General features: G+C 41.2%; 2 protein-coding genes across 2 annotated transcripts; both read left to right on the forward strand.

Annotated features, from left to right (window-relative positions):
• Window positions 1-814: 814 nt before the first annotated feature.
• Window positions 815-1264, forward strand: LOC113018227 (histone H2B 1/2). Its single transcript, XM_026161295.1, has one exon. The coding sequence runs from the start codon at window positions 851-853 to the stop codon at window positions 1223-1225; it is 375 nt and encodes a 124-aa protein (XP_026017080.1). The 5' UTR covers window positions 815-850; the 3' UTR covers window positions 1226-1264.
• A 9000-nt stretch (window positions 1265-10264) lies between these two features.
• On the forward strand, window positions 10265-11317 carry LOC113018228 (histone H4). Its single transcript, XM_026161296.1, has one exon. The coding sequence runs from the start codon at window positions 10308-10310 to the stop codon at window positions 10617-10619; it is 312 nt and encodes a 103-aa protein (XP_026017081.1). The 5' UTR covers window positions 10265-10307; the 3' UTR covers window positions 10620-11317.
• Window positions 11318-11529: the final 212 nt, after the last annotated feature.

The following is an 11529-nucleotide window of genomic DNA, read 5'->3' on the forward strand; positions in this document are numbered from 1 at the left end:
TGAAGTAACAGTGTACTGTCACGTACCAACTGGCTATGCTCAGCTTTTTAAAGCTCTTCCTTAGTGTGATTGTCATCTTAAACAACCTGCTCATCGACATGCCTGAGGCGTTTATGATTCATACTGGTTGTACTCGTCCCAATAGCCCCTTGGGATATTCCAACAATCAAAGGCATGTGCTGCCTTTGATTTCCTTTCTTCTCTTAAAGAATTTACAACACTTTTATAATGCAGTTGTTATTAAAATAACTGAGAATAGATTTCACATTTATGAATGTATTTTTAACTGATATCATTAATAAAGGCCAGAGGTTCCCTACATCTTTTAAAAGACAAAGTCATTTTGTGCAAGAGTTTCCAGCAGGTCAACAGATTGCGCTGTTGACCTGCTGGAAAGCAGTGTAAGCAGTGTAAACTTGTGGAAACAGAAAGGAACTACATCGATATCTATTTTAATAATGGAAATCAACGGCTAAAAAAACATATGAACACCAGATAATAAAAAAGTGAATGGTTCAGTGTCATGTGTGCAGTAGTGAGACATTGAACTTAACTAAAACTGTGCAGATACAAAGCGATGTGCTTAGTTGGAAATACATTTACTGCTCATTTAGAACAAATGACTGTCTCAGCAAACGAGGACACAATCACACAGCCCACTGTCTTTGTTAGATGCGCGCCTGTTTCAGCACAGTTCACAAACTCCCTCCAACACAACGTCCGGCCCACTGTGCGGCTCCACCAATGAGATACGAGGGCCCGCGCAGTGGTATTAGCATACAGCCTGTATAAAAAGCGCTGCTCTCAGCCACGGAGCTCATTCGTTGCTGTAAAGTATTGAAGAGAGAAAATGCCTGAACCTGCGAAGTCGGCGCCCAAGAAGGGCTCCAAGAAAGCCGTGACCAAGACCGCCGGCAAGGGCGGCAAGAAGAAGAGAAAGACCAGGAAGGAGAGCTACGCCATCTACGTGTACAAGGTGCTGAAGCAGGTCCACCCCGACACCGGGATCTCCTCAAAGGCCATGAGCATCATGAACTCGTTTGTCAACGACATCTTCGAGCGCATCGCAGCCGAGGCATCTCGCCTGGCCCATTACAACAAACGCTCCACCATCACTTCCAGGGAGATCCAGACCGCAGTGCGCCTGCTCCTCCCCGGTGAGCTGGCCAAGCACGCAGTGTCTGAGGGCACCAAGGCTGTGACAAAGTACACGAGCTCCAAATAAACTGGCATCAGACGCCAACACAACGGCTCTTTTCAGAGCCACACACTTTAAACTGACGAGCATACGTCCTATTATTCAACGTACAATTACTTTGTTGCCAACTTCTGCACTTGAATCGCAGATGTTCGCCTGTGTGTCACTGCGTTGTCTCAATCCGCTGCAGTGACAGATCACCGAAATGGATTCCCGATTTTTTTTTTTTTTAAATTGTAGAGAGATAAACGCAGAGTTACAGCAACTTAGTATCTGACCGTTCAAGCATACTTTTTATTTTATTCCTGATATGCGAAGTTGCGTGTTTTTATTGCACTGTCTATATTAGTTAGGTCGTATAGGTCTAATAGATGACGCTTTATGAAGCTGTGAAGCTTTTCACCCCAGCACAAAGCGTCTTGAAGCTTCATTTGCTCTAGCAGGACACCTACTGGACATAAAAATATTAGTTGGCATGAATTTGAAAAGTGTGGCCTTTTGCACACAGCCTGTAAATGTCAACAACAAAAGGAGTGTGTAAAACATGTATATTGTAGTGATGGCAGCATACTGTGTATATTTATACTGGCAGAATGGAAAATGATTATTTGGAAATGCTTAAAATGGAAATGATCATTTACTGTGAGGTGTGGTTAGGGTGTGGACAGTGGTTGTGCTTTTGTAGCGTTGAGGTGTGGACCGTGATTAGTGTTCAGGGAACACGTCATTGGTTTTTATTTAAAAACAGTTTCTCCACTGTGGCAGGTCGTAGGAGACTTTTTTTTTTTTTTTTTTTTTTTTTTGGACAATAATTCCCCTGCTTTTGAAAATAGTCGGCTCACAGGGCACAGATGAGGCAGGGGTACACAGGTATGTCAGTGTTACCTTATATAAGTGAGGAAAGACATATTTTTGTCTCTCCCAGTATTTAAGGGGGTCCTCCAGCCTTCCAATATTTGGCTCCATCATGTACCGTTGGACCTCAATATCTGTTTATTTTATTAATAAAATATTATTTATTTATTTTTAATATTCAGTAATCATGTCTCACCTCTAGTCTTCTGTCTTAATTTCAGGTTTTCACCGTGTGTTGTAGATAGTTCAGGAGGTTGACTCAACCAAGCAGTCTACTTTCGGGTACAGTTTAGAATGCCAGAATAGGGAGGATGGTGTAGGTTTAAGTTTATTAGATTGATACACATATACCAACAAGACAGTGTACATCACTTGTGACAACAGCATTTGTTTTCATTTAAAGGCTTTATGGTTTTTCCTATAATACCTGGTGGGCCAGTCTCTAGTCAAAATGCCCAGGCCGATTTTTTTTTTTTTTGTCCCAGTCCAGCCCATGGTCGTTCCTGTATCACTGAAAGCCTCTCCTTACAAAATACAATTTAAAAAAAGCATACATTAGATTGTCAAGGGAGCAGAACTATAATTAATAATTAATGTAATTAAGCCACTTAAGAAGTTCGTTTTGCAGGGGTACTGCTCCTGAAATATCCCGTGATCTTCCTGGACTTGGCTCGGATGTCAGAGAGCTCAGGATGTGAGAGCTCAGGGGTCTGGTCAAGGGCCTTCTTCACCACTAAGTTCAGGGTGTGAGCTATGCATATGGCATGTTTGAGTCGTAGTTCCCTTGCACAAGCCCTCATATTAGCAGCCCCATCTGTTACTAGGCATGTGACTTTGTCAGTAATTGCCCATTCTGTCATGAGTGAGCCTTTCACTTGTGTTTTCTTCAGTGTGTGCATTAGGAAAATACTGCACTCCTAAAACAACAGTATTTAATGTGCTGGACTCATCAACAAAATGGCAGGTGACTGAAAGATAGGCCTCTGTGTTGGAGGTCCATATATCTGATGTCAGACTCACAGCTGCTGCCTTCTCAATGCTGGCCTTAGCTTTCTCCTTCATCTTCTGGTACCTGGCCTCCACCATGACTTTCAGGGCCTAAAGGAAAGAAAAAAACATTTTGTTTAAAAGTACGACGTGGCTGTGAAGCAGTGTGTAGTGTAGCTACACACTTAGGCTTTGAGGTTCAGTCCTGCCTGTTCACATTTTATTCTGTAAAAACTAAATTTTCACTGCTGTTATGACCTTTTTAGTGGGGAGAACATAGCTAGGATTTAATGATTCAACAAATCTTTTAAATCCTTTGTCCTCCACAATGATAAATGGCTGGGAGTCCTCAATCACCATGCTGACCAGGTCTTCATCTATTTGAGATTGTTCTCCTGAGGAAAGACAATAAAAACAAAGCACAAATATAAATATCACACACGTAACTTATTGCACTTGTATAATATTGTTATATCATTTAGTAACATTACTGCATGCTAGTGATGGCCAAATGAAGCTTTCTGAAGCACTGACGCTTGTATTGAAAAACGGTTCATTACTCGAAGCTTTTCAACACAGTCCTCTCTGGTGACATTTGGTGGCCAAAAATATGAAGAGCAGCTTGAATCCACAAAATAAAACCAACCGCTTCATTATGACTGCTCACTCTACAGAGTGGAATCCTGTCTGATATTGGGCCGCCATTGTGTTGCTTTGAACGTGTATTTTTTGGTGGTTAAAAAAATGTGTTTTATTTGTTTAATAAATAGTTTTGATCAGTAAACTCTCCTTGTTTAAATATGCATCATGGTGTGGTCTGTCTTTGCTTGTGACTTCTTGATGTTGGTAAAATACAATAATTGAAAAATACCACGTTACTTATATATACATATAATAATGTACAACACATTATGGAGTATGCTTCTGCTCTGAGGTCCTGCCTCCATGCACGTATGCATTTAATCGCCGGAGGGGTATATTTATAAATAATATTATATTAGGGAAATTTTCCCAGACATATTTTTGACCTGGGGGTAGAATTGATTGTGAAATGGAAAAGGAAAATGCTTATGAACTTGCAAATTAAAAACATGATGCATTGACGGTAACCCTTTTTCATTTTTATTTAAAAAGAGAATTTGTTCTAGTGTGCGATGGCGGAAACTGTTCCTTTTCGTGGAGATAATTTCTCCTGCCTTAAGGAAAATCCCTTCACATGGCACAGAGGAGGCTGGAGTGCACAGAAACTGGTAGAGATGCAGTTATACAGTCTACCTGGGCCCCACAAACTATCAGCTAAAGAGAATAAATACATTAAATTGCTGCACATTTGGCAGACTAACATTTTCAGATTAATTAAACAATAAAATATATATTTTTACAACATTACATGTAAAGAATCAAGTGGAAGTTTTTCTAAAGTTATTTAATGATATTTATATTATGGAAGCAGATGTTTGACATTTTACCTTTTTCCCGTTTTCAGATATAATAAACACGCACAAAACAAAATTTAAATTCAATTCAATTTTATTTATATAGCGCCAAATCACAACAAAAGTCGCATCAAGGCGCTTCATAGATACAGAGAAAAACCCAACAATCATATGACCCCCTATGAGCAAGCACTTTGGCGACAGTGGGAAGGAAAAACTCCCTTTTAACAGGAAGAAACCTCCGGCAAACAACAAGAACACAAAGCTGGAAAACCCACCCGATTGACAAAAATCTACTCAAAATTCTCCCGCACAACAGAACCTCCTCTATTCCTCGCTGGCTCCAAATCTCTCAGTAGAATGATCAGTGGTTCGCTATCTGTCACCATCAAAACACTCCACAAATCCCGCGAATGATTCACCTGCTTATAAACCATTGAATCAGACACCGAAGCAGTCACACTCTAAATGAAGCTTCGGATGTCACTGATCATGTGACTCTGGCCAAACGAATCAAGCTTCGACACAGTGCTTCTGAAGCAGTGTGTTGATTTTTTTGACACATGCACCGGAGCTTCAGCTTCAAGCGGGCCATCACTACTGCATGCTATATTATCATTGCATTTGATGGCTCACCTGGTCTTGCTCCACAATTGGTGTTCCTATTCTCATGCAAAGCTCTGCAGTGCCTAAGCATGGATGATGTGTTGTTGTTATATCCCAGCTCCCTGGCACATAGCAAACACTTCACCTTGTACAAAAGTCAAGACAGCTTAACATAAATTGTATTGCACCATCAGTATTATGAAAATACATCTTCTGTAGAAATTTACATACCTTGTTGGGAGGAATAAGATCAAAATGTTCCCACACAGGGGAGGACATCCTCCTCTTCTTAGCTGGCTCCATTCTCTCCTGACTTTCTCTCCTCACTCTCATAAACCTCCAAACTGTCTCCAAACTCTCACTAACCCCAACTCTCCATCAAACACCTACATTTTGAATGAAGTCTGAGGGGTTTATATCTCAGTCATAGCTCACGGCAAAGTTCGAACCACTTCATGAAACAGTCACGTGGTACAGCCGGGCAGCGAGGCTTCAGACGTCATCATTTTCAGCTCCTCCCATGAATGAAGCAAGCCTTGTTATGCGCATCGCGGAAACGCCCCCTCCATTACTCGACAGAAGCTTCGAAGCCTCGATACAGAACGTCACATCACTACGTATATCTATTCGTTTTGTTGTAGTTTCTCCATATATGCAATCTTTGTGATCCTGTGTCTGTTATATGCAGCACTATGGTCTTACTTCACTGTGTACTGTACTGCACATGGTGGAAATGACAAACCCACCTGACTTGATGATGTGCACTTTAACTTTATAAACACACTAGACTAACTATAATACAAAAGGCTCATTTGTTGAACTATTATAGGGCAGAAAGTTGGTGACTAGATGCCAAAATTACGGTGGCCCCTAGAGACAAAGCACATACAAACTCCAAAACACTTGCAAACCCCAAAACACATGCAAATTCCAAAACACAACGGAAGTGCTCCAGGACGCTAGGGGCAGTGTTGGGCTTTTGTTACCTAGTAACTACACAAGCCAGGAAGTACCAATGACCAGATTTGGGGTCTGCAGCCTTACCTGCAGCATCACCTCATCCCCCATCACACTGAACACTGGTGCTCCACAGGGGTGTGTACTGAGCCCTCTCCTGTACTCACTCTACACCTACGACTGCACAGCCGCTAACAATTCCAACATCAAAGTCAAAAAGTCAAAGTCAAAGTCAACTTTATTTGTCAATTCTGCCTTGTGAAGTTTGCGGACGACACTACAGTGGTGGGTCTTATCACCAACGGCGATGAGACGGCTTACAGGGAGGAGGTCAGCGCCCTGACCCACTGGTGTCAAGACAACCATCTCACCCTCAACGTCGCAAAGACAAAGGAGTTGATAGTGGACTTCCGGAGGTGCAGAGAAGTACACACCCCCATCACCATCAACGGCGCTGCTGTGGAGAGAGTGAGCAGCTTCCAGTTCCTTGGAGTGCATCTGGCTGAGGATCTTACGTGGTCAGTACACACAAACAAAACAGTGAAGAAGGCGCAGCAGCGCCTCTTCTTTCTCAGGAGACTAAAAAGATTCGGCATGAGCCCCCGCATCCTCAGGACCTCCTATCACTGTTCCATTGAGAGCATCCTCACTGGATGCATCACCACCTGGTATGGCAACAGCACCGCCTACAACTGCAAAGCTCTCCAGCGAGTAGTGCGGTGCTCTGAACGGATAATTGGAGGTGAGCTTCCCTCCCTCCAAGACATCTACAGGAAGCGGTGCCTGAGGAAAGCGGGGAGGATCATCAAGGACTCCAGTCACCCCAGCCATAAACTGTTCAGACTACTTCCATCAGGAAGGAGGTTCTGCAGCATCCGGTCCCGTACCAGCAGACTGAGAGACAGCTTCTTCCACCAGGCCATCAGACTGCTGAACACGTCATAGACACCTCACCTTCACTACTGGAACTTTAACATTATGCACTACACACTGTACAGTAATGCCACTGTTCTGCACATGTCTCAACTCTGTATATTTTTATATATTTTATTTTATTGTTTACTCTATTTAATTTGTAAAAATGTGTATACACACACGTAGAAAAACATTTAGTATACACATCCAGAAATGCATATACTATTATATATTGTACATATATTTATTAGTTTCAGATGTAGCCATTCTTGTATTTTGCTTGTTTACATTATTGTATTTTGCACAACTCTGTTGCTTGTGAAGCTCGCACAAAAGAATTTCACTCACATGTGCTGTACCAATGTACCGGCACATGTGATGTGACAATAAAAGTGATTTGATTTGATTTGATTAAAGGCCGCATTTTAAGGCCGATTACGTCACAGCGACACGACGAAGGCTGTCCCAATTCAAAGGCTGCTCGAAATGCGGCCCTCAAATGCGTCCTTAATTTCCCTGAATTTTAAGGATGGGTTGGTGTAGCCTTCATAAGTACTGAATATTATGTCACTTATTTATGCGCAAATGTTTTTATAATGAAGAACATTAAAACATTACTGTTGGCCACATGTCGGGTAAGTTATGTGACATTAGCGATGTTTGTACTAACTTGGTTTAAAAGCCTTTACTTTAAAATATACGCCGTTCAATAGTTGACTTTAATCTTACAGAGATTGTGATGATTTTATGGATAATTAAAGTCAGTCATATATCCACAAACACAACAAGCTGAAAGTCAGTGATGCTGCTCGGTTTAAATATCACGGCACAAGCCGATGTTTTACCTGATGGGTAAAATGTTGCTGTTGAGGGGTTCCTGCTGCTCCTGCTGCTGATAGTACTGGAGGGCAGGGCTGTGTTGATCTGAGACTGTAGACATTAAAAAGTCCATAGAGATGGTAGCTGATTAAACAAGTATCATGAGATAGTAACAAAATGCAAAGATTGGTGACAGCGCTTGGAACCATAAAGCAACAAAAAACTGTGAGAAATAAATTAGGCTCTGCCTGTGATTCACTCTTTGCTTCTCTTCTTAATATAAATATAAATATGAAATAATGTCATTATGATGATTCCATTTGTTTCACTATCCACTCTGTGCAGGGCAAAGCTTATTACATGTTTAAACTGTAGAGATACAATAATTTTACTGCTGTAAAATCCAAATTTTGTCTTATTTAAAATATAAATCTAATATAATCTGCTTTTTTATGTATGTTCTTTAAAATACAGCGTGTGTTTTTTTTTAAATATTATAATAATGCATAATTATGTGGACATGCATATTAGATCGTTTTTTAGTGAAATATAATCCCTCCAGAAAGGCAGGAAAAGCCCGGAAACTTGCTTTAAAACTAAATATGTTCCCTAAAACGGTGACAGAGCTACAGACCCATGAAAGCCTTACACAGGTAGCCAGCAGCTATGACCAGCACTACCTGTGCAGTTAATAAAAGGACAGGTAATGTTTGTCGCGCTGTTGCACACACAGCACGCTCGTTTGTTTCAGTTCGTCAGTTGCAACAAGACAGCTTACCAACGTGTACGTAATAAGCTAATACTCCTGTGTGCTACACACTACAGTGTACGCTGTACACCTACTTACTGGTTTTGTCGCATCAGTCTGTGTCTCTGAGTTAACTTGTGTTTCTCTATGGAAGAAATATAGTATCATCAGAATTCAAGTATTTTTAGACATTGAATTTATGACACTGAATTTTTATCCTCCAAATTTCCCTGCAAAAATATTCACCTGCAAAAATTCACCTGCAAAAAATTCACCTGCAAAAATTCATCTGCAAAAATTCACCTGAAAAAAATTCACCTGCAAAAATTGCAAGCCAGAGCCTTTTATTTAGCAAAACTGTGATTAATAGTTAAATATTATTGTTGAGGGGCACAGACAGGACTCTGCACACACACATAAAAAATAAATAAATAAATAATTCTTTTTTTAAAAGTTGCCTCAACAAAAGGGCACTTTGGGCACCCATCAGGAAAGGTGCTCAAGCCCCTGCCCCTTTGATACCTGATTTATATGGAATATGGCTGAAGTAAACTAAAGTCTAAATTTCTTAGTCAGTCATTTGTTTAATGGTAATTTGACATTATATAATTTACATATAAAACTATGGATTGTAATTTTGAATGTGGTGTGCTGCCCAACATCCAGGCCAAGAAGCATGAGAAAGCTAAATAAAATCCTGGCTAACGGCTCTTGTAAGAGCCACTCACCTCTGAGAGTACACTTGGTTAAAGTAAAGTAATGAAACTAAATCTTTAATCCATAGGTGTCAAACTCATGTTCACACTAGAACTGAAGTGGGACAGCCCTGTTAGTCTATCAGTATGTGCAACACATTTAGTTGTTTTAGTACATGAATAAAAATCTGACTGACTTGAATCTGTGAAGTTATTACCCAGACTTTTCTTTTTTATAAACTTAATGTAAAAACAGAAATCTGTGTAGTAAGAACATAAACATTGTCTCATTGTTTGTTCCTTAAAGTACTTGCACTAAAACTTAAAAAAAGACAGCTGAACAGATTAAAGAGGTTCAGAGTTATAATTGTAAATCACTACAAACTCTCATTTAGGTCTAAGATTCATTTAGACCGACAGCAAACCACAGCTGTGAGCTACATGCAAACACACTTTGTGTGTGGTGTATTTTCTGTAATTCTGATCCACTCCTTCAAAGGAGCTTTTTTTTTTTTTTTTTTACCTGGAAGCACGTCAATGTAGACAATCTGGCAAAACTTCTTGTTTGCGATGTGGGTCGTTTCATCACAGAGCATTTACAGTTGCCTTTGATACTTATGTTTTAGTAGCCAGATTTTATGCACTTGAAATGCAACATGTCTGTTTAAACTGCAAACAATCTTGCTTGTATGAAGGTTATGTCAGGATTTTGAGAGTTGAAGATGATATTTCAGGCACACATCAGGAAGAGGTTTAAGAGGCTTCATTGGGGGTGGAGTGGCACTGGTTGTCTCCATCGCAGTTTACTGTACACAAGTAAATACACTTGTAGATTTCGAAAAACACTGACATGACATTGTGGGTGCGATTTGTTGTGAGCCTCCATTCGGTTAGATTTGATTTGTCATTAACAAAAGACAACATTTCCACATTTAGAGAAGAGAGGAGTGGGCGGAGCCACTGAGCTTCGAGTCGTCCAGCGAGCCTCGCACCGTCTGTTTCCTTTTACGTCCGCTGAGCACACATAATAAGACGGCTCCGTGGGGTTGAACTTCATTCGACTTTGTTTGTTCAAAGAAGAAACTGTAACCATGAGTGGACGGGGCAAGGGTGGCAAAGGACTCGGCAAGGGAGGCGCCAAGCGTCACCGTAAAGTTCTCCGTGATAACATCCAGGGTATCACCAAACCTGCTATCCGTCGTCTGGCTCGCCGTGGCGGAGTGAAGCGTATCTCCGGCCTCATCTACGAGGAGACTCGTGGTGTGCTCAAGGTGTTCCTGGAGAACGTCATCCGTGATGCCGTCACCTACACTGAGCACGCCAAGAGGAAGACTGTGACCGCCATGGATGTGGTGTACGCTCTGAAGAGGCAGGGCCGCACTCTGTACGGCTTTGGCGGTTAAACTCATTCGACCTAATCCATCAAACGGCTCTTTTAAGAGCCACACACTTTCACTTTGAGAGTTTTGTTCCCTTATGACCGACTGACATTGCCTACATATTGTAACTGACTGGGTTACAAGTCCGTTGACTGTGTTATCAGTGTATTGTGTTCAGAATTGCCAATTACTTACGGCATAGTTGGACCACATCCGCAGCATGGTGATTTACCGAGTGTCCTTGAATGTGCAGTAGTCGAGAGGCCGGTTAGCCTGTCAATCACATCAGCTACCAATGACAAAGTCTGGAGGAGAGCAGGTGTGTGGTTGGCTGACAGTGTTCGGGGGCGGGGATTAGAGTAGTTTGTGTGTGTGGCGGAAGACAGAAGAATGTTGGGGGTTGTGCTGTTGCTGTAGAGCGCACTTCCCCCCCGTTGTGTTGGCGTTGGCTACGGCCCACATTAGCCCGTGTTACTATTCTGAATAAACACCGGTAACCGGAACGCTGATCTTCTGTCGAGGGACGCTACAAGATTATATTGACTCTCCGTTTTGCTATAAGATTCAGCTGTAATGCGTGCTTTTCTCCACAACGTTACAATAACTGTCATGACCACAAACTGAACTTCACAGGTTACAGGCCTATTCAATACCACTGTTAATACTCACTGAACAGTCATAGACCAAACAAAAGAAAAATAATAAATTTCACTTATTCATCAGTTTATTTGTAAATGTCTTCCTGCCATAAATCTGCTTGATGCAGAAGTGCTTGCTTAGTAGGTTTTTTTTTTTTTTTTTTTTTTTTTTTTTTTTAGGTAACTAACCCACCGTGGATATATATAAAAGGTGGACATGAGTGGCTGAAACCCAATGAAGCTTCTTAAACCTCTTCCTGATGTGTGCCTGAAATATCATCTTCACCAATCATATC

The sequence above is a fragment of the Astatotilapia calliptera genome, unplaced genomic scaffold, assembly GCF_900246225.1.
Source record: "Astatotilapia calliptera unplaced genomic scaffold, fAstCal1.2 U_scaffold_5, whole genome shotgun sequence".
Taxonomy (NCBI): domain Eukaryota; kingdom Metazoa; phylum Chordata; class Actinopteri; order Cichliformes; family Cichlidae; genus Astatotilapia; species Astatotilapia calliptera.

Excerpts from the sequence above, each read along its gene's own strand:
- LOC113018227 (XM_026161295.1), top strand. The coding sequence starts at position 851 with ATGCCTGAACCTGCGAAGTCGGCGCCCAAGAAGGGCTCCAAGAAAGCC.
- LOC113018228 (XM_026161296.1), top strand. The coding sequence starts at position 10,308 with ATGAGTGGACGGGGCAAGGGTGGCAAAGGACTCGGCAAGGGAGGCGCC.